Genomic DNA, 23,905 nt, shown 5'->3' with positions numbered 1-23,905 from the left:
TGCCTCATGCCTCCGCTCCTTGTGAACGGCTATGCTCAGTAAACCCAAGCTACAGTGAAAATGGAGAACAAGGCAGATAACCATTGGTGGCGCACCTACCGAACACTACTTCTGAGTGCTCAAACAGATCACTAATCCTCATTATCTGATAAGATATAACTTTAGACTGTAAGCTCTTTAGCAGGGCCCTCCTCTATCCTCATGTGGTTTTTTAAGATTATATCTGTCAGTTGTATATACAAATTTGCTTCTCTAATCTATTACTTTATACAAGTTCTACTGCCTCAGAAATTTTTTAGACTATATCTACTTGCTACATTTGGAAAAACAGCTAAGCCGTGTTTTACATGTTGTGACAAATTGAGAAAAAAAGCCAAGATATATGTGGCCACATCTGTATGTATACCAGTGTCCGCTGCTAAAACTGTCTTTTATTTACCATGTACTTGTCCTAACTTGCATTTGTACTGTAATACTGTAAATATATTCTTGTTTTCTTTTTGCTCATCTCTTTGTCAGGCGCTGCAGAACCCTTATGGTGCCATATAAATAAACGATAATAACACAAAACTTTCCTTCACTCCAAAAGTTCCCCACTCTGGTAGATCCATCAGTGGATCCAATGGTCTCATGATTCAATCCACTCTGCATGCCTGATCCAACATGCAGCAGAGCGGTTGCCAGGAAGGGGAAGTTATCATCCTAAGCACAACATTTGAGACATATACACAAGCAGACTGAAGTGTCACCTGGTTGAGGTCATCCACTGTGGAGAGGAGCGGTGGTGACGGTAGTGTGTTTGCCTCCTGCTCACCACTGCTGTGTTTCCTGGTCAGACAACAACACAAGAAGAAATGTTAGGGACAGAACTTCACAGGTTTATACAGTCCTGGTTCCTACAGGTCATAGGTTAGATTCCCACCATGGCCCTATCTGTGTAGAGTTCTCCCTGTGCTTGCGTGGGTTTCCGCTGGGTATTCCGGCTTCCTCCATCACTCTAAAATTATACTGGTACTGTAGGTGAACTGGTTCCCAACAAAAGGTAACCCTGGTGTGTAAGTGTGTACATGGGCAGGCAAGACGAGCCAAGTGGTTCTTATCCGATTCTATGGGGTTTATATACAAAGATGGAAACATTTCTAAATAAGTTGATTCTGATTGATCTCTTTTTCAATAGAGCTCCCATCTTCGTAAGTTTCCCCCTAGGTTTCTATGCTTACTCTGACCAATTGGGGAAGTGCTCCTAAGAATGCAGCACTAAAATACGCTCCGAGTAGCTGTAACAATATAGCTGCTGCATTTTAAAACTACAGACGGCTGGCGGACATCCATCATGACAGCCTCCACGGAGACCTGGTCCAGCTCAGAGACATGGGTCTGATTCCTTGTTCTACAATGGACTCTTAGCAAGGGGCACAGTGGGGGCTCGGAGCGGTCTCAGGTCTATGGGGGGGAGGAGTACCAGATCCCTGTATACAGGTATACAACCTAAATCTAGCACTGCCCCGTACTGCTGGGGAACAATGAGGAACTGGTAGATAAGCCACAATGTACGGAAATCAGATAAGAGCTTGCGCATGAGACATCATTTACCTTCTCTGTTTGACTGCAGCAACAAGGTCTGGACCTGAGAACATGGAGAATAGACTGTCTCCATTAGCAGAAGAGGTCTCGTCGCTTGAACTGGCCGAGTCTCCCTGGGCACCAGTCCAGCCGCTGTTTATCCCATCACTAGAAAACAAGAGGCTTTATTGTGTGGTGCGTCCGACCATCAGACTGGGTCAGTATACGGGTAGCATGAAAGGGAAAAGGAGGAACATGGCGTTCTTTATAATGACTTCCATAAGTGAGGGTGGGGGTGCACATTTCAGGGGCAGCTTGGCCGGCTCACAGGTTGTGCATCCCAGGGGCAGCTTGGCCGGCTCACAGGTTGTGCATCCCAGGGGCAGCTTGGCCGGCTCACAGGTTGTGCATCCCAGGGGCAGCTTGGCCGGCTCACAGGTTGTGCATCCCAGGGGCAGCTTGGCCGGCTCACAGGTTGTGCATCCCAGGGGCAGCTTGGCCGGCTCACAGGTTGTGCATCCCAGGGGCAGCTTGGCCGGCTCACAGGTTGTGCATCCCAGGGGCAGCTTGGCCGGCTCACAGGTTGTGCATCCCAGGCGCAGCTTGGCCGGCTCACAGGGGTGTGTGTCCCAGGGGCAGCTTGGCCGGCTCACAGGGGTGTGTGTCCCAGGGGCAGTCTGTCTGGCAGGGGGGTGGTGCGTCCCAGGGGCAACTTGGCCAACACGTAAGGTTGTGCATCCCAGGGGCAGTTTGGCCGGCTCGCAGGGAGGTGTGTCCCAGGGGCAGCCTGTCTGGCAGGGAGTGGTGGGTCCCAACATGTAAAATGTTACATCTGCCCCACCTGCAGTGCACATGGTTTTGCACATTTTGAGAACAAATTTGTACTGCGATCAGATCTGAATAAGGACCTTATAATGAATAAGCACTCATATGAGTTGTTCTTTCCAAGTAAAATGTGTCATATTGCATTAACACCCTAAACCAGGGGTAGGCAATTCCCAGCATGCCCTGCCAGAGTTTTTTTGTTAGGCTACCTCTGGACAATGCTGTATGTATCAGTGCATAAAACCTATTATCGTAGTACAGTGTCAGAGGCTTACTGTTCCATAACAGCTGGAGTGTTACATATTACTCATGAGCAAACTCTACTAACCGATTGCTCCCTCGGAGTACAGATGGACAGGCAATGTGTCACATATACAGTACACTAAGGGGGATATTCAATCTCCGGCGAGCACCTCCCGTCGGGGAGATGCCCGCCGGGCCCTATTCAATGCTGTCTTCCCCGACAGCATTGAGCAGGGTATCTCGACAGAACGAGCCCGACATCACTAGCTGTCGGGCTCGTTCTGCCGAGAACAGCCGGAAAGTGACGATCTGCCGGCTGCAGCTCGCCTCTTCCCGGCCGCAACACGCGGCCACGCCCCCTTTATGCTCCCCGGCAGGCGGGACATTGAATCCCGCCTGCGTGTTCTCGGTCGAGCTGACCGAGAACGGGACTGGGTCACGGCGGTCGAGCAAGCTCGACTGAAGTGACCCTGACATTGAATACCCCCCTAAGTGCGGTTCTACTAACAGATTGCTCCCTTTGGGTAAAGATGGACAGGCGATGTGTCACATATACATTACACTAAACACCTGTCTATCTGTACTCCGAGAGAGCAATCTGTTAGTAGAACCGCGCTTAGTGTACTGTATATGTGAAACATTGCCTGTCCATCTGTACTCCGAGGGAGCAATGTGTCACATATACAGAACACTAAGCGCGGTTCTACTAATGGATTCTGTAATTATGGTGTACAATAAGCATATCCTGCTGTCCTGTCCTCCGTGCTGACTGAGTAGAGGATCCTCTGTGTCCCTGTGAGGATGGACTGCGTGTCGGATCTCTTACCGCTCATTGTAGTACTCCGGGAAAGGCCATGTTCTGTGCGGATCGTCGGGGTGGGGCCAGTTGCTACGTGTGGCGCTCGGGCGACTGACGTGCTGTGCTTGCCGTTTCTGTTGCATAGCTTGGTTGACCCCGGCCACATACCGGGCAAACTCGGGGTCTGAGCCAACTGAAAGAGATGGAAAAAGCAGACACAACATTCAGCTGCTAACAGGCTCAGCTCTATTCTCTGCGCTAGGCCGGTGAGTAATCCTTTAAGCCCCTCAGTCTTCTGCTTGTGTGTGAAGCACAATGGCCGGGCTGGTGCCAGTCAGCAGCCAGTAATGCCGGTGTTTACAGGACAAACTCACCCAACACTGGTAGGCGGTCTGTATCGTGGTCACACACAGTGTATTAGGTCAGCAGGCAGGATAATATATACGGGGTGACATGTAATTACTGGTAACGGACGAGGCAGAGGGCAATAGCTTACCCCGTCCTGCACAGGAAGGGTGCAAACACCATGAATATATTGGGTTCTCCTTATGGTACTGGACCCATGTACATAAATATCTGCCACTCTTACCATGCACAGTACATGGGCGTCTTTACACTGATGCGGAAGTGTTCTGTGAGGGCCCTACTTGGATCAGACCGTCAATGCCCCACATGGAATGGCATGGAATCCCTCAGTTTTCTACCACCATGAAACTAAGTGCCTGATTCAGGTTGACTCGTTAAGCAGCATAAATTCACTGCTTAGCGAGCCACCTAATGCTGTCTGCAGGGCGAGCTAATGCTCAACCCCATCGCCGTGCGAACATCCCGTTGTGAATGGATGTTTACCATAAACACCCACTCGAATGAGAGTGTACGGGGGCAGAATAGTTTGATGGTTGCCGACCCTTGAATGATTTTTCCTCTGTTCGCAAATATAAGTCAGTCTGGCCTGAACCATATTTGCATTGTTTGGCGCATGGGGATGCCCAACGTTTCCCTGTTTTTGTGATACGCCCAGGAAAAGCTGGGTGTCCCCATGTACTAGCCACCTGCCCTCCACCCTGTGCAAACGCCTCGGCGACTGTGCAAGTTACTGAAGGCATTCACAGCACAGCACCCCTGCTACATGCATGCGCAGAGGCAAAACATCAGTTCCTGTTGCAAATGCTATGGGAACAGAGCGTTACTGAATTGGGCCCTATCCTCATTGTCGTTTGCTGATGCAGATACGTTTATATACCCTGAAACCGTCCTACATTGTCTTGTACTGTATGTCAGTGTGCTCCGGTTTTGTACATTTATAATGTAACTTGGCGCTGCGGATCTTGTGGCGCTATAGATAGAGGTTGTTGTGTTTTTTAGAAGAGATAAAACTTTGGGCATTAGGGAGAAACAAGCAAAGGGCCACTTCGGGCTATAATATGCAGTTATAGGGCCACTTTGGGCTATAATATGCAGTTATAGGGCCACTTCGGGCTATAATATGCAGTTACAGGACCAGTGGAAACATCATTATATCTCATTACTCGCTTGCTAGCTCCAGCATACGTTACCTGCAGGGTCAAAGGGCAGAATATCTCCCAGCATCCCAAACACACCGTCACTTTGGTCGCGGTTTGGCCAGGTGTTATTCCGAGGTCCTTGAGATTTCTGCCCCAGCATTTCAGACATCATGTTATCCATGAAACTGCTGACAAGCCCCATACTGTACAAGTCTGAGCTAAGATCGGAGACCCCCTGGTTGCCGCTCCACTGGCCCATCTGCCCCAGAGAAGACAACCCGCTCCCGACGGCTTGCGGCGACTGCTGGGCAGAGCTGTTTAACCACTTTCCTGGGGGAGGCTGCGATTGTTGCTGCTGCTGCTGCTGTGGGCCGATTGGCTGGAACAAGTGCTGATAATACTGCAATTGCTGCTTCTGCGATAAGGGCAGCGGCGGCTGCTGTAACAATCCCTGCTGCTGAGGAGGAGGAGGATGCAGGGGAGGGTGAATAGCCGGCTGGGCCGGCGGCTTCACCGCCCCTTGTTTCTGCTCCGGAACTGTAGAAGATGTAGTAGAATTTCTTCTCTTCACCACGGGTGACGTTTGCTGAGATTTGCCCATGTTAAACCCAGAGAGAAAATCTATGACATCCTGCATCTCCTGATCTGATGGCAAGTTCATTCCTTTCTCATCTTTTAGATCATCTCCTTTAAATAAGTCCTCTCGGCGGTCAATGAGAAAGCCGTTAACGAGCTGGCTGTTTGTGCTGTGTGAGGAATGAGAGTTGTCCATGGACCTGGAGAAGTTCCCCATGGTCAGCATGCTCTGCAGCTTGGAGTCTGTGTGGTTGGGGAGCTTAGCCTTCTCCTCTGAGTGGCTAGTGGTTAAGACGTGCTTGGAAGGTGTCTGGGGGACAGAGTAGCTCCCGCTGTGGCCGGAACCGCTGCACGACACTTTCTTGGTGAACCTGGAAGTCAGTTTGGAGAAGGTCTTCTGCAGTCCACCGGCCGACTTGCTGCCGTTACCGTGTGGGAGGTCGATGTGGTTCCCGAACTCAGAGATCTCCCGCTGTAGCTGGATCTGTATGATTGGCAGCGCTTGCTCCCTGCAACAAATGAGAGATTTATATGGGTGTGACACATGACGGGCAGGCAATAGTGCACATGTAATGGGACATTCGGAAACCCCATTTTTATATTCCTACACCCCAATTTGCAACGATTGTGATCCGTTGCAGTCACAGAGAGTGGGGACATTTAATAGCATGAAGAATGCAGACCCCATTCTAGAAGTCAATGGTGGGAGTGACAAGCAATTAGCAGAAGGTGTGGCAGAGGGAGGCGGGCACTTACATTCATAAGCACCTCCCCTTAATGTAGCTTTCCACCCTACGCATGGTTACATACAATGCACATAGAGGCTGCAGCCCTCTAGCAAGAACTACATGCTCATCTACAGCAGGGACTCTTCAGAGCTTTGGATTAACTTGGACCCTCCAGTCCTGAGAGCCACTGCACTACCCCTATTGTTATATGAGGGGAGGAGGTCCAAATAAACAGAATATACCTATAGTGTACAACACATTCAGAGGAGTCAAAGAGCCAACACCTTCATCTGTTCCAGCTGTAATATAGTCTTCTGCTAACAGCCCCCACTCTCAGCCAGACAAACACAATAAGGGGAGGATACACTATATGGGATATTTTATCCAGAAAGCAATATATACATATTGGATGCCTGGTGATGTCATACACACAGATGTGATCACTGAGCACTTCCTCCTACAGCCACTGGGGGGAGCCCCTATACACAGCTGTAAGAGGAGGGTAATGGCATACATACAGATGTGATCACTGAGCGCTTCCTCCTACAGCCACTGGGGGAGCCCCTATACACAGCTGTAAGAGGAGGGTAATGGCATACATACAGATGTGATCACTGAGCGCTTCCTCCTACAGCCACTGGGGGAGCCCCTATACACAGATGTAAGAGGAGGGTAATGGCATACATACAGGTGTGATCACTGAACGCTTCCTCCTACAGCCACTGGGGGAGCCCCTATACACAGCTGTAAGAGGAGGGTAATGGCAGGGGCAGTGTGACATTTTTATGTAATTCAGGAAATGCTATTCCAGGTGCTATGAATTTTGAAGTTTGAGAACAACTTTGGAATAAAGTTATGATACAGATCATGGTATTTATGGGAAAAGCAAATAGTTTAGGGAGATGAAAAGAAAAGGTGATCATGTACCGGCCCTCCTTCCAGCGTGTGACGTCAAACACTGCCGTATACAGCACATCCACCAGCCCTAAGGTCTTCTCTGGGTCCAGGCTCCGCTGTAACAGAGACATGGTGGCTGGGTCTTCCTTCAGACACCTGATACAAAACAGAACAAAATGACAAAACTGTGGTCATGTCACATATGGACCAAAATCCTGACCGCTATATAGTAAGTAAGGAGTCCTCAAGGATGGAAAAACCTGGCAGTCCCATAACTCGCAACTTTGCTGTTTCAAATTATGGATATCGATAGAAAGAATTTTTTTCTCCAAACAAACGTCACTGGAAGGAAAACTAATATGCATTCAAAGTCTCTCAAACACATTCATGTGAAGGGATAGAACAGATCACATTATAGGAATAACTCAGAGGGACATTCCAAAGCCTCTCTGCTCACTAAACCATATGCCTGTTAACTGGTTTCCCTGGCGGTCACAGGACAGTAAATTACAGTTTGTTGTTCCGTGCTAATGATTGTGTTTGAGATTATGTTATATAGCATATATAGATTGGTTTTCACTTATCTCGCCATTTCCATTAACCACCATTCTCTAGTCACAGGACAGAAAAAAACAAGATATGTTCTTACCTGTTAAATCTCTTTCTTCGAGATCCTTAGGAGACACAGGGCTACACTGGGGTATAAGGTTGATGGACCTGGCAGGCACCAAAGGGTAAAAAAATTGCCTCCTCCTATACCCCGCCTCTGCCCCCAGTTTTAGTAAGCAAGCCCAAGGCAGGTGCAAAGAGAGAAGGAAGAAACCTTATAACATACAAGTCCCCACATAACAAGAGGACTAACATAACAGTAAAACCATAAATTGCAGTGCAACGGATAATAGCAGGCACATCAGGGAGGGATCTAGGTGTCTCCTATGGATCTCGAAGAGATTTACCAGGTAAGAACATAAATCTCTACTTCGAGCCATAGGAGACACAGGACTACGCAGAAACCTAAAGCAACACCTCAAGGGTGGGGACGCATCTGAGTCGCGCTAAAGACACTCTGTCCGAAAGCAGAGCTCTCGGAAGCAAAGGTATCAAACGCAAGGTAAGGTATTAGGAGACGACCATGTTGCCGCCCTGCACAGCTGCTCCACTGTAGCCCCACCACGGACAGCCCAAAAAGCACTTACCGACTATGTGGAGTGACCCCAAACACCATCAGGGACTGTTAGGCCAGAGTCCACATAGGCCTGGCGGATAGCCGATCTGATCCAAGGGGCCACCATCTGCTTAGATGCCGGCCAACCCCACTTGTAGGCACCATATAGGACAAAGAGGGTACCCGATTTGCAAATGGGTTTCGTCCGTTTCACATACAGGTGAAGGGCCCGAACCACATAAAATACTCCGCCGCAGTCTGTCCCGAGTTCCTAATAGCGGGGACTTCAATCTCTTGATTTATGTGGAACCTAGAGACCACTTTAGGTAAATGAGAGGGGCAAGTTCAGTGAACCGCCCTGTCCAGATGGAAGATAAAATACAGATAGAGCCAACCTAATCTAGCCCTTTAATAAGATTAAGTGAGCCAGAGCTGTCAGACTTAATCCTCTGCTAATCCCTTACTGTACTGTTCTATGTATTGTATTGCAGCTGAGAACAATAGATGATAAGCCTTGGTGAGCCATGGCTCACCATCGCTCTCCAGAGAAGGCTAGTTGAAGAAGGCTCTATCTGTAAGGGGAGCAGCACGAAAGGGACGATAAATCAGACACCCGTCTAGCAGATGCAATGACTAACAGGAAGATCATCTTCCAAGTGAGCCACGGAAGATCTTTCGGTACTTGTGTATTTTGGCGGCGCCCCCGATGTCCGTCGTACGACGAACAGATCGCATCGCATGCCATGCACCCGATGGCATGCGATGCGACGCGATTTTGACCCCCTATACGACCAAAAATCGTATAAGCACCCTAAAGGGTGCTTTTGAGCACCCAAATGGGTGCTTACAATGTTAAATGCACCCCCACGCCACCCCCCCACTATAAACGTGAACCCGAAGCGTGGCGAGCGCAGCGAGCCCGCGAGGGGCGGCGGTATGCGTCCTACGACCTTTTCATAACCCCACTATCCACGTCGGCGTGGAGTTGAGAATAGAATAGTGTGGCGAGCGCAGCGAGCCCCGCGAGGGGACGCGGATATCTTCACAGGTAAAAGCGTCCCTTCGCGGGCTTCACAGGTATCCGCTGCGCTCGCCACGCTTCGGGCTCGGTGGCTCGCTGCGCTCGCCACACTATTCTATTCTCAGCTCCACGCCGACGTGGATAGTGGGGGTATGAAAAGGTTGTAGGACGCGTACCGCCGCCGCTCGCCACGCTTCGGGTTCACGTTTATAGTGGGGGGGTGGCGTGGGGGTGCATTTAACATTGTAAGCACCCATTTGGGTGCTTAACATTGTATAAGCACCCATTAGGGTGCTTATACAATGTTTAATCGCATCGCATCGTATGGCATTGTATGCCATGTACAATGGCATACAATTTCAAAATTGTATGCCATCGTGCACTATCGTACGATATCGCGTCGCATCGCATACCATCGTATGCGTTATGGTATGCGATGCGATGGGCGCCGCCAAAATACACAAGTACCGATCTTTCGACCATAAGGGCTCAAACGGAGGGAATTGCAGAGCTCGGAAGACCAAGGAAAGGTCCCACGGGGCCACCAGCGGGGACAAACGGAGGCTGGATCCGGATAGCCCCCTGTACGAAGGTACAGACATCTGGTAGAAAAGCCAGTTTCCTTTGGAACAGGACCCACAACGCCGAGAATTGCAACTTCAAAGAGGAAAGGTGTAACCCGGCATCCAAAGATAAAACCTTAGATAATCTGTAGATCCTGTGATCACCCATTTGTGTTGCTTGCCAGGTCCATCAACCTATACCCCAGCGTACCACTGTCTCCTCTATGGCTTGAAGTAGAAATTATAGATCATCAAAGCAGAGGTAAATACAGTAGGGACTACCAGGATTGTTCTCTCATCTCTATCCCCCTACACTCCATTCTCTAATTTCTGTCCTCTCTGATCCCTGTACTCCCCTCTATTATCTCTGTCCTATATACCTCCCCCTTATCTTACTGTTCTCATCACTGTCAATATCAAGTGCACATACTACATACTGTATATATGTAAGTGTTAATAAAATAAATCCAAATTAATATGGCTGTTTACCAATTAAGGACCTTTAATAGCATTCCCAAAACCCCAGTAGCTGTAGTACATTGTGACTACCAGAATCCTGCTCAATCTGTCCCCTCTATTCTTGGTAGGGAGGCTACACTACCCAGCAGGCAGAGCCGCATAAGAACTTCTGGGGAATTTCTGGTAACACTTTTGTAGAAGACAATGATCTGTAATGTAACTGTCCCACAGACGGCTCGGTAAGACCTGATCTCCCAACACAAGGCCCCTGATCATTCATGAATTCACTATGCATTATAGCTCCATCTGCACAAATACATCTGTAGACTAAAAAGCAGCCTGGAAATAATTCTCCATGATCACAGCGGGTGTGGTATAGGGTTCAGACAGTCGGGATCCCGACTGGCCAGACCTAGACAGCATGGTTAGGGCAACAAAGCCCCTTGCTGTGCTCGCCACCTATTCTATTCTCCCTCTATGGGGGTTGTGGACCCCCACGAGGGAGAATAGCCGGTATGGGGTTTTGACTGTCTGGATTCCATCAGGCACCCGATCACAGTGGTGGTGGTGGTGGTACTACTACTGCATGCAGAAAGTTATTTACCATGTAGACGGGACTTGGACAATAACCCGTGATCCCTCCAGGCTGATCTGTGGTGCGTAAGCTTCTTTGTTCTCAATCTGCGCTGTATCAACGACCACCTGGTGGATGCACAAGAGGGAAGGAAATAGCTGTAAATCAATGACGTTTCAGTCAGCGCTGTCCCGCGTACGTGCAAAACTTGCATTAGTTCTACGCTAGATTTATTCTGACTCCTACTAAAGTTAAATAAAACTATGATCAGACAGAAACGAACAGATTTACATTGAACTATCTATAGTCTGATTATCGGTCCATAGGACAGCCCTATAAATATCACACGCTTGAGATGAACAATCTTACTTAAAACTTTGCAAAGCTCCACAGTAGGACAGTGACTAAGAATCAGAAAAGTGAATGGGCGAGGGGTCTGAATACAAAGCTCAGTGGCAGCCAAAATCTTGTTTCTCACACCCAGACAGGGAGGAGGAGGAGTGGAGTGGGGGGGGGGGGGGGGGGGTGTCTTCCTGCCCATGGGAGAGGAATGCTGTGCGACAGGTGTTTCCTCTGTTCTTATCACAGGACAACGATACACAAAAGTCCCATGACATCATAACCTGGAAACGATAAAAATCCCCACTGGATGAAAGACCGTGGTTCCATCCCTGCTCTAGGATTATACAAGGTCCAGGCTTCAGCACTGTACAGAGATGTGTATGTGTGGGCTGCAGACTCAGTCAGCAAGTAAGAACTCGCCGTGGCGGGTGTGCCTGGGAACGCTGCTGTCATATTATGGGCAGACAGACGGATGATACGGAGACTAACACACGCAGATAGGAAGATGTTTGCTTGAGGTTTAGGACAGACATCCGCATCGTGAGGTTTCTCACTTTGAGGGGTATTTAACCGGGGATGCCGTCTGTCGCAACGTCCCGACGTAATCCCGCCCTGGAATCTACAATCCACGCCATTTCCAGCAAAACAGATTTGACTTAAAAAAATAATAAAAAAAAGTCAGATCTGACCTCCTTCAATGCTGTGAGTGACTGTAGCATTGAATAGGCGAGTGCCTAATACGCCCATTAATCTGATTTGCCAATACCCAGGCTCATGTAACATCTACACACTAACCAAGAACAACCCCGATAACCAAATGCAACAGCCACATATCCAGATGTGAGAGAAATTCCCACAGTGTAGCCTGGGTTATGCAGCCTTGAGAAAGAAAGCATCCGGAACCCAGTTATTAATATGCCATGAAACCTACCACCTATACTGAGCCAATGAGGTGAAAGGGTAGTAAATAGCAGCACTGACTACAGAATGATATAACAATATACAGGATAATGATGGCGTTACACTCTCCGACTTACCAGACCAGCCTGGCCGAACAGCAACTGCACTGCAGTTTTACAAGCCCCCCGCCACGTGGAAGGACACACTTGATTGAGAACTTCAGTCACCACCGTTTCATCCCTGTCGGTCATCCCATTGTGCCCGTCGGCATCCTTGACCAGCTGCAGCATTGTATGCTATATAAAGGATAGCGTTTTAATGCCATGTTTAAAGCAAACAGGGTTTTACCGTAGCGCAAGCAGAAGCCACTTTTACCGTTTTCAGCTTCAAATTGTCTGTTGCGGACTCGTTGAACGACGTTCCTTTCAGGAAGTGCGCGCCGATCTGCACGGGCACGGTCGGGAGCTCGCACTGTATTGGCTGAGGTGGAGTCTGCCTTCTCCCCGCCTGCTGTGCCTCTGCATCACTACAGCAGCCCTGATGGGACAAAAAGACTGTTAAAGCAAAATCCCACGAGGTCAGCACAATCGTCTGCACTATACGTCTTTATCTCTCTAACCGAAAGAGGATTAAGCAGACTGGCTGCTCACAGCGTCTGTGTCCTAAGTCTCACCTGCAGCGGGGGCGGATAATCAGGACAAGAACCAGACATGATGATCTGCAAGATTTATCGTTTTCTAGGACGCATCTATAGCAGTTTGGAACTTTTTAACTTTGCTACATAGGCAGATATGACCAGTCAGCCAGCAGTAGTGTGCAGGAACACTGCCATCACTGCTTAGGGGGTTGTGGGTTTAGTATAGATTTAGATGCTTGGATTGGCTGCATGTTGAGTTTACCACTCCTACGTCTAACTTGTCTATAGACGGAGACTTTGGGGTAGGAAATGGGATATACTGTGCTGGGGTCAACATTGTAATGCTCAGACTGGCTACATGCTCTTTTGGTCCGATACATCAGCGCCTGCATTGGACAATGACTACAGCTGTCCTTATCCCATTAAAGTGCGATATAAATAACATATATTCGTTAATACCAAGAGGTTTATGAACTGTACAATGCAGGAAATAAACTATCAATGTGACTGATGTTTTGGCCTTTAACGATTTACCTTCAGACACTCTTCAATAGCCTTGGGGTTGAGGTGGAAGCCGGCTTTCATTGCATATTCACAGTGACCTAAACTCTCCAGCGCTATCTTATAAGCCTGCAACACAAACAAGACAATAAAAATCTACCACAGACTGACAAAGAAAAGTTCACGATTTCAATTACAAATCAGTCTGGTTTCATGTTTCATCATGACCACACTCAAAGGTGGCCCGTTCCTGAGATAGCAAGGTGAGTTGCAATCATTTACCTTTTAGTATTATGGGCATGCCCATTACCAAAATGGATGACATTATTGGGTTTCATGTCCTACTGCCTAAGCAGCTCAATTATTTATACGAGGGATGTGCAATAAGTTTCCGGATGTGCAGTGCGTAGGTGACTGTCTGGTGGGAGCTGTGATCTCAGACTAAAATTCCTGTGAAATGTCAAGGCGCAGATCCGTATATAAACATCACAGGACACCGATGACTTCAGCATGGTCGCTTCCTTCACAAACTTGTTATGGAGCTCAGCAGAGGCCACTGGACAGCCAGGATCTTCTACCGCTAGAGAGAAATGACCGGCTGCAAGCTGCTTTTGAGGAGGAAGCATCATCCCAAAGCACTGGGTTTGAGTGGTTCGTAGAAATTTCGGAGCAGGAGATGAGGAGTGCTGCAGCCAACCTGTGTCTGACATCACAGAGGACGTTGTCGCTGAAGTGTGGGCCATAATGGAGTTGGACATCCATATGACTATGATCCAATTAAAAAAGGAAATAGGCATTTCATAGGTTTCAGTCCAATTGATCATCCATAAAAAGCTTGGCCTGAGCACGGTCTCTACCCGCTGGACCGGAGTAGGCTCAGGTGACTTGTTGCCGCAACATGCTGGCCAACTCTGCTTAGAATATAATCAGTGCCGATGAATCCTGGATCTACAGATTTGACCCCAAGACCAAACAGTTGGCCCAGTTGGAGATACACCGCAACTGAAGTTATGACATGTGCACAGTGTGGTCAAGCAGATGGTGGCTGTTTGTGTGGCCAAGATTGGTCATGTACAGTTGCTGCCATACCACTCCCGTCGCAGCGCACCATCACTGGGGAATGGTACGCCAACCAATGCCGGCCATACGTGCTGGAAGCCAAGAACTTGCACTCATGGTACCCTTTTCCATCACGGAAATGCAGCTGCTCACAAGTCAAGGATTGTTGTGGACTTCCTGGCCCATGAATGCATGCAGGAGCTTGGTCATCCTCAGTGCAGTCCCGACTTGGCCCCCCTGCAATCGCTTTGTGTTCCCACAAAACGAGCACATGATGCGTGGGATTCATTTAGTCACTGGAAGCTGCAGTGGAGACCTTCATCCAGTCTGTAGAAGACATCCCTGCTGCGGACAGGTCCAGCAGCTTCGACTAGGATAAAGCACATGTAACTCGGCACAGACTCCTCTGGGGAATACTTTGTTTGTACGTATAATACTTTTAATGCATCCAGAAACTTATAGCTCAGCCCTTGTATGGTCAATGGTCAGATAAATCCACTTGCCATTTATTCGGTCCTGTTGCCTATACAAGTTATGGCAGAAGACCCTGGGACTGACCTGTAAGGTCATGTCGATCTTCATATTAAGTTCCTTGAGGTGATGCTCTGGGATGGCCAAGCTTTGTGAGCAGAAGAGCTGTTGGACTTCTAACCCAGCCAAGGATCCGTCACACCCTCGCTCTCGCAGGCGGCTGGTGGCCTGTAACATAAGCACACACACAGTTATGTCACACGGTCCCGTACTGGCAGGACACAACCCCCACTGTGTGACACACAAATGTACACACCACCCTCACTATTACTGACTGTACATGGTATAACAAGCAACTGGAGTGTGGGAAGGATGATCTCAAAAAGATGGCAACATTCAGACTTCCATTAAGACAGCTGGGCCAGATGCACTTCACTTCAAAAGTGATAAAATGGACAGAGATATACAACAAATCAGCTCCTTCCGGACATTTTTCAAACACAGCCCGAGACATGACAAGTAGGAGCGGATTGGCTGGCTGTTTATCACTCCATTATATCACTTTTGAAGCTTAGTGCATATGGCCCTAAGTGTATTAAAGCATGTCTGTGTGACCTGCACCCTAAAGCATGGGATTTATTATGGATCTCGACCATTCTGACGGGACAGTCGGGCAGTGGTCAGGCTTCAGCCTCTGAGCTCTAAGACCTAAAGCGGTGAACACACAAGGGGGGGGGGATTCTTCTAAGCAATTTTGACTAAATCATCAAAATCGATAAGTTTGCCTGAATCGCCCAGTGTTTACAAAGTGGGAGATATTGATGCAACAATAAAGGGATTTTTGTAAGAACTTACCGTTCGAATCCCTTTCTCTGATATGGTCCTGGTGACACAGCTCAACACTGGGATGTAGGAGGGTCCGAAGGAGCCAGGCACCTATCCTAAAGCTTTAGAGGGTAGGCTCCTCCCCTACTGCATCCCTGGACTCTTCAGTTCAACTTTCAAAGCCACTGGAATACATTAACTCAGTACAAACGCCTGCACATATTACATGCACATTTTATAACAGTAACTGTTAACATTAAACCATTTTAACATGAACATCATGAAATTTCTGGCATACTTACTGAGCGTAAGGGAGGGATCGCTGTGTCACCAGGACCATATCAGAGAAAGGGATTCGAACGGTAAGTTCTTACAAAAATCCCTTTTTCTCTTTCAATGGTCCTGGTGACACAGCTCAACACTGGGACGTTCCAGAGCCGGTCCTTTGGGAGGGTACGCTCAGGTCTGCAGCTCTCAGCACTGCTCGCCCGAATGATGCGTCCTCCGACGCAAACTCATGGAATCTATAGAATTTGGCAAATGTGTGAACAGATGACCAAGTGGCAGCTCTGCAAACCTGCTCAGCTGTGGCCCCATGTCGAACCGCCCAAGAGGTGGCAACTGACCTGGTGGTATGCGCATTAATTCTAGCCGGTACAGGCCTACCCGCTTTGGCGTAAGCAAATGCTATCACAGATCGCAACCACCTAGCAATAGTCTGCTTAGATGCAGGCCAACCAATTTTGTGTACGTCATACAGTACCAATAATGTGTCAGTCTTTCTGACACTCTTCACTCTGTCCACATATATGCGTAAGGCACGCACAACATCCAAAGTCTTCAACTTGTCCCTTTTTTTAGAACCCTCTGGGGGTTGAAACACAGGTAGAACTATCTCCTGATTTAAATGGAAGGCAGATACAACCTTCGGCAAAAACTGAGGCACTGTTCTCAGAACAGCCCTGTCATCATGAAAAATTAAGAAGGGAGATTTGCATGACAAGGCTCCCAACTCTGAAACTCTTTTAGCAGATGCTACTGCTAACAAAAACACTAGCTTCCACGTGAGAAACTTAAAGTCAGCCGACCTTAAAGGTTCAAATGGTGCCTTTTGAAGGCAATCCAAAACCAGTGACAGATCCCAAGGCGCTACTGGTTGCTTGTAAGGGGGTTTTAGTCTGGATACCCCTTGTAAAAAAGTTTGAATCTCCGGCAAAATGGCAATTCTTTTTTGAAAATAGATGGACAAGGCCGAAATCTGCACCTTCAATGACTGAAGGCTTAGGCCCGATGAAAACCCATCTTGTAAAAATTCCAACATTTTTGATAATTTGAAGTGAGATGTGTGAACCTTTCGCCTCTCACACCATCTAATATAAGTCTTCCAGACTCTATAATAATTTGCCGAAGAAACAGCTTTTCTGGCTTTTATCATAGTTTGCACCACTGCATCAGAAAACCCTTTCTTTTTCAAAATGGCGGTTTCAATAGCCAGGCCGTCAAAATCAATCGATCGGAATCCAGGTGATTGAATGGGCCTTGTCTTAACAGATCTGGTCTCAGAGGTAGACGCCATGAATCCACTGATAACCTCTGAAGCCTGGAGTACCAGGACCTCCTTGGCCAATCTGGGGCCACAAGGATCACCGGAACCTTCTGGTCCTGTACCCTCTTCAACATTCTCGCTAACATTGGAATTGGCGGGAACGCATAAAGAAGATTTCCCTGCCAATGAGTCGTCATGGCATCCACTGCCTCTGCTAGCGGATCTCTCGTTCTGGCATAGAACCTGGGCACCTGATGGTTGAACCTGGAAGCCATTAGGTCCAAATCCGGAGTACCCCACATTGCAGTGATCTGGTGAAACACCTGAGGGTGTAGACTCCATTCTCCTTCCTTGAGCTCCTCCCTGCTCAGGAAGTCTGCTTCTATATTCTCCACTCTTGGAATGAATATAGCCGATACGGCAGGAACATTCTGTTCCGCCCATAGGAAGATTCTGGACACCTCCCACATGGCCAATCTGCTGCGTGTACCTCCCTGGTGATTTAGATACGCCACAGCTGTGGCATTGTCGGTCTGAATCCTCAAAGGGAGGTTCCGTAACCTGTCTCCCGCCAAGGAAATCACTTTCCAGACAGCTCTCAGCTCCAAGATGTTGATTGGTAACACTGATTCCTCTGCCGTCCACAGGCCCTGCAGCCTGAGATCCAGGACTACTGCCCCCCAGCCCCTGAGACTGGCATCGGTAGTTACTACCAACCAGTCCCAGGTCTGTAATGACCGACCCCATTGAAGGGAATCTACCTCTGTCCACCATTTCAAGGAGTCCCGAGTGTCCGCAGACAGCACTATCAACTCCGTCTTCATGGTCAAAGTGTCTCCTGACCAGGCTGACAAAATGTTCCATTGGAATACTCGAGAGTGGAACCTGGCAAATTGAAGCGTCTCGAATGACGCCACCATTTTCCCCAGGAGCTTGAGGCACTTCCATACTGACAAGCTCGGAGTTCTGAGAATCTCCTGAACTAAGGTGACCAGGTCCCTGGCCTTTATCTCCGGGAGAAATACCCGATGGAGATGGGTATCCAGTATGACTCCCAAGAACTGGAGCCTCTGTGATGGTACCAACTGAGATTTTTGTAAGTTTAAAATCCAGCCGTGAGCCTGCAAAAAACTGATGGCCTCTTTTAAATGACCTTGAAGCAGGGCTGCTGACTCTGCTTTGAACAGGAGATCGTCCAAATAGGGTATTACTGTGATTCCCCTGAGCCTCAGCACAGCCGCCATCACTGACATTATCTTTGTAAATACCCTTGGCGCGGTTGCTAGCCCAAAGGGTAACGCCCGGAATTGCAAATGCAGGTCTCCTATAGAAAACCTCAACAGTGTCTGATGTTCCGGGTGAATGGGAACGTGCAGATATGCGTCTTGGACATCCATGGACGCCAAAAATTCTCCCTGATCCAGACTCAGGAGTACAGTCCTCAAAGACTCCATTTTGAAATGGTCTACCCATAGGTGGACATTTAAGGACTTCAAGTTTAGTATTGGTCTGAAAGACCCGTCTGGTTTGGGCACCAGGAACAGCGTGGAGTAAAAGCCTTTCTTCCACTCTGCCCTGGGAACCGGAATTACCACCCCTTTTTCCAAAAGGGAATGAGCCGCTCTCATAAGAGCTGTGCGCAGGAGCGCCTGTTTTGGCATGGGTGTGGGGATGAACCTCTTCGGAGGCAGCCCTCTGAAAGGGATTCTGTAACCCTGGGTAATAATCTCTAAGACCCAGGCATCCTGGTCTAGAGAAGCCCAAGCGTCCCTGAAGTGTGTGAGACGCCCCCCCACCTTTATCCCTGCCGGGCCTATCCCCTGGCAGTCATGCGGAGGGTTTTTCCTCTCCTTTGGAGGCAGGCTTCTTATGGAAGGAGCCAAACTTGGACCTTTGAGATTTGCCCCTAGAGGTCTGAAACTTTCCCCTGAAGGACTGTCCCCGAAAGGACGCACCTCCTCTAGGGGAGGGCTGAAAGGACGGCTTAAAAGCAGCGAATCTGGATGACTGCTTTGTGGAGGAGGCCGGCAGAAATGTACTCTTGCCGCCTGTGGCTTGCTTTATAATCTCCTCTAGCTCAGAACCAAAAAGTAACTTTCCTTTGAAAGCTAACATTTCTAGGGCCTTTTTGGACTCATTGTCCGCTTCCCAGGCCTTAAGCCAGAGCACTCTCCTGGCATTAATAGAGACTGTGGACACTCTGGTAGCCATTTTAAGAGCTTCCTCCTCTGCTTCCACCGCATATTCTGCAGCAGCCTTAATCTTTTCTGCTACCAGCAAGGCACCAGGGTCAGCCTGCAGCATGGTGCATAACTCACCAGCCCACTCTATAATGGCCTTAGAGACCCAGGCTGAAGCAATAAGGGGACGCAGGGTAAACCCCACCCCTTCAAAAATCGCCTTGAGGTTTCCCTCCAGCTTTTTATCCACAGAATCTTTAAAAGCTGCACCACCCTGTACAGGCAATACCGTAGCTTTTGATAAACGTGCCACTGAAGCATCTACAACAGGCACCTTTTCCCAGAGTTCAGCATGAGACTCTGGCATGGGGTACAGACTGAGGAATCTCTTAGGCATCTGTAGCCTCTTATCTGGGGTTTTCCAAGCCCCTTCCAGTAATTCCTGCAACCCCTCATCTGAAGGAAAAGTGACAGCCTCCTTCCGCTGTCGCTTAAAAACACCCTTAACAGGAGTCTTATCCTCTACAGACAGTTTTAAAGCCTGTTTTACAGCCACAATGAGATCCTCTATACCAGCAGCAGAGGTCTCTTCAAAATCATCACCCTGGTCCCAGGGTGTGTCAGTATACTCTCCTTCCTCCTCATCTACCACAGTAGGCATAGCATAAGACCTTTTAGGGGTCCCTGCAACATCATCCATTTTGTCCAGTATTTCACTGAATCTGTTGATCCCCTTAGCAGTATCCTGCATCACCTGAATAAGCGCAGGATCTGCCTGGGTAAGAGGCAAGGAGCCAGAAGACTGCTGAGATGATGGCATAGGTCTCTGTGATTCTACCAGCACATCACTCTGCCTGTCCAGAAGCTGCACCAAAGCGTTTACAGACCTGCCTAGGGCACTGGCCCACGCAGGTTCACTCTGCTCTGCCCTATGGGGTTCACTGCCCATGGGTCTCACATCAGCGCAAGTAATACATAAGCCCCCCTTGGCCATCTGCTCAGGGACAAACTTTTGTGTGCAAACATTGCACGCGCTCAGTGCACTAAGGGCTCCCTCCCCCAAAACCACAGCCTGATGCTCAGACATGATGCAAGTGAAACAATATATATATCTCAATATACACAGTGCAAACAATGTACAAGCGTTTATACAAAGCCAATGCACCCAGTCACTTAGCTGTCTGTAGGTTTCAACTGCGAGGAAGCGATGCCCAGGAAATCCAAGTCACTCTGCAGGATCAATTAGCCAGCTCAGCTCCGCTGCAAGCGTTCTGAAAGGCGCCAAAGTCAGAGTGAAGGAAGAGACCAACAGTCCCTGCTGCTGCGGGGTCCGTGACCTTTTGGCGCCAACCACCCCCAGCCAGCCGCTCCTTAGGTAGGATTTCCTAGTTCCAGTGTCTCCCCCTCGAATGGGGACCACTTGGAACATGCCTGTCACAGCGCTGCTGTCCTCTCAATCAGGAGCTCAGCGTGTAAGCTCCGCATAAAATGGCCGCCGCCATCACGGAGCGCCTGTCCCCCATGATCCCCACCTAACTGTGGAGCCGGTTTCAGGCTACTCCGGAGCCCAGGCAGCCTCTTAATAGAGGCTGTAAGCGCAGCACAGGGAGACCAGACAGTGTCTCCCCTGTGCACAGAGAGCTGACAGGACGCGCTTCTGTCAGCTCCTGTTGCGCTGGCAGTGTGAGGATTCACTATGAGAATCCTCACACTGTGCCTACCTAGCTAGGGTAATAGTTAATAAAATAATAAAAATCCCCTAACTACTCTAATTCTTCGGCTGCTCCTGCAGCCCTTTAGAATAGCACCCACTCCAGTGGGCACCTAACACGAACTGAAGAGTCCAGGGATGCAGTAGGGGAGGAGCCTACCCTCTAAAGCTTTAGGATAGGTGCCTGGCTCCTTCGGACCCTCCTACATCCCAGTGTTGAGCTGTGTCACCAGGACCATTGAAAGAGAAATTTTGACTAGACGCTGCAGTGTCATTTGGCTGTACGCACGGGCTGCTGCTGGGGATGGTTGCAAGCGACATCACGATTTTGACTAAGCAAAATCGCTTAGTCAAAATCCTCCATCCTCCAGCTCGTGTGTGCACTCCTTAAGCGTTTAACTCCAAGGAACCAAACATCATACAAAAGGTGACCGTATGGCCAGTGAAGTCTGAAATCAGAGGTGCTTCTCCCAAAAATCAACATTATCCTTACATCGGACCGATATAGTTCGATAGAACACTGCATTCCTTGTTAAGAATTATATGTATGTAGTTAGGTATTTGGTAAAATAGACTGAAATATATATTTTAAGAGTTTAATTTTGTATTTCACTAACATAGAACTATTTTATTTCAAAGCAAATCCTCAGTGGTGTTTCATTATTCCTCTACACCAGTGGTTCCCAACCCTGGTCCTCAAGTACCCCCAACAGTGCATGTTTTGCAGGTCTCCACACAGAACCACAAGTGCTATAATTAGCTCCACCTGTGGATCTTTTCAAATGTGCCTGAATAATGAGTGCACCTGCCGGGTGACCTGGAAAACGTGCACTGTTGGGGGTACTTGAGGACCAGGGTTGGGAACCACTGCTCTACACTGATCTCATCATGGAAGACAGCTGATGGCAGGACTACATTCCTCCTTATGTAGTGGTATCGAGGTTGTGTGCAAACACACTACGAGGATTCCACACTACAATAGGAAGTGGCAGCAAACACAAGGTACACACAATAAAACTCAGTGACATAAGTTGCTTTGTGGAGTCTTTAGTACGTATAAAAGAGATCTGACCTAGTTTTAAAGATTAACCTGATTACCCCAGGCACTACCCTGACTCGGTAACTCCAGTTCACGGCTCTGGCACAGCGCAGAGAAGTGTTACTGCAGGTTAATTGCTGTGGATGTGGGATAAAGTATCACGCTGATCAGGCGCGGTTCCCCCAAGGCCCGTCAGAGGTGCCTGGCACACAGCACTGATACTTGCAACCTCTCCGTGAAGAAGTAAACAGATGACGCGGCCGGTGGGGCCAGTGGGAAAGCAGACACTCCCGCTTAATCTGTGCTCCGTCCACCCTCTGGAGTTATCAGCGTTTACAACGGCTATCACACAGCTGCTCATGTGTCGGAGGATGTACAAGTGACAAAGATCATACATGGCTGAGCCTTTAATTAGCCTCTCTGTGCCACAATGTCCTGGTTCTTAACACTTTCACAGCTGCCTGTGGTTTGCGCCTCTGATCAGAGCAGGAGACACTCTGTAATCTAGTCTGCGTGGGTGTGTCATAGATATGGCTTTCTATTGATAGAATAGCAACCATCTTTCCCACCGCTGTCTTCCGCAAACAATAGATATAACTTTCCCTTATTATAGTGATACCATGTAACCTTATACTTCTATCACACCAAAATCCTGACTCCAACAAACAGGATTCCCGTGTCCTGGACCTGGGTTATTTTTTGTATACTGGGTCATGCTGAGCCTCAACCTTGGTTAACCCGGCAATAACCCGGGGTACTGCGCTGGTGTGAAACGGGTGTTACTACAATTACAGGGTCCGCCAGAGACTCATTTTACATTAACCCTGAGTTTATCTGGTGGCCTCACAAAGCTGCATTATTTATGCTATAAGCCAGAGGTTCTCAATTATTTTACACCTGGGGACCCCGTTTATGTTATTTGTAACCCCAAATGTACAAAGCAAAACACCTGTACTGAGTAACATTTTGGCGCATGTATCAAAAAAAGGTAAATGTGACCATGTGAAGTACAATTTAATAAAACATGAATGACACAAGATACATGATAAAATAATAATATATTATCCAGATAATAAATCATCTACGAATATGGGGCTAAAGCGCAGTAATCAGAGAGGTACTATTACCGGAGGTGGTAACAGTACCTCCGGAGGTAGCAATAATACCCATCAGATTACTGCACTGCATATTTGTGGATCATTTTTTATCTGGATAATTAATTATTATTTTATCATGTATCTTATGTCATTCACGGCACCAACAATGGGGGGTGTTGTCTCATTCACCCCATGGGCCGCATGCATGGTTGCGGATGCTCACTCTGGATGTAATCATAGAACGAGAATCACGAGCAACCCCGCGCCAGCAGGCATTAGATAGAAGTGTTATGTGCTACAAGAAGGAAATCTGACAATACAACCAACATCACATGATGTAATATTCACAATTTATCAATCAAGTCTAGTGGCTAAGTAGTTTACCTTTATGCTATAGTGATAATAGCTGCAAATTATTAATTCACTGTGTTGTACTCTACAAATAGCAGGGACGATATTAGTAATAAGAGACATCACTGTATTCAGCAGCTGAAGAGGGTATGTCCCCTACATGTATGTGGCAAGAGGGGTATAGTACAAGCACCATAGCGGGGTAGATGATAACTTCATGGACGGCAGGAGCAGTATTATTTAAGCTTATTCCAGAAAACGTTGATGTCGCACCGCTATATTTATCTTGCTTACGTCGAACAGAACAGTATATTTGTTTTTTATAATT

At 48.2% G+C, this 23,905-nt stretch overlaps 1 protein-coding gene across 1 annotated transcript in view; it reads right to left on the bottom strand.

Annotated features, from left to right (window-relative positions):
- GARRE1 (granule associated Rac and RHOG effector 1) overlaps nucleotides 1–23,905 on the bottom strand; it is a 63,478-nt gene that overhangs the window by 2,825 nt on the left and 36,748 nt on the right. Inside the window, exons 4-13 of the mRNA XM_083164129.1 lie at nucleotides 14,916–15,056; nucleotides 13,332–13,427; nucleotides 12,536–12,697; nucleotides 12,298–12,456; nucleotides 10,949–11,046; nucleotides 7,167–7,292; nucleotides 4,987–6,020; nucleotides 3,458–3,623; nucleotides 1,594–1,731; nucleotides 750–828 (exon numbers count right to left, since the gene is read on the bottom strand). Coding sequence (XP_083020255.1) covers nucleotides 750–828; nucleotides 1,594–1,731; nucleotides 3,458–3,623; nucleotides 4,987–6,020; nucleotides 7,167–7,292; nucleotides 10,949–11,046; nucleotides 12,298–12,456; nucleotides 12,536–12,697; nucleotides 13,332–13,427; nucleotides 14,916–15,056 — 2,199 coding nt within the window. The remainder of the gene's footprint in view (nucleotides 1–749; nucleotides 829–1,593; nucleotides 1,732–3,457; nucleotides 3,624–4,986; nucleotides 6,021–7,166; nucleotides 7,293–10,948; nucleotides 11,047–12,297; nucleotides 12,457–12,535; nucleotides 12,698–13,331; nucleotides 13,428–14,915; nucleotides 15,057–23,905) is intronic.

This window comes from Crinia signifera, chromosome 11 (assembly GCF_055691185.1).
Source record: "Crinia signifera chromosome 11, ASM5569118v1, whole genome shotgun sequence".
NCBI lineage: Eukaryota > Metazoa > Chordata > Amphibia > Anura > Myobatrachidae > Crinia > Crinia signifera.
Note: the sequence above shows the minus strand (reverse complement) of the source record. Positions and strands in the feature narration are given on the sequence as shown.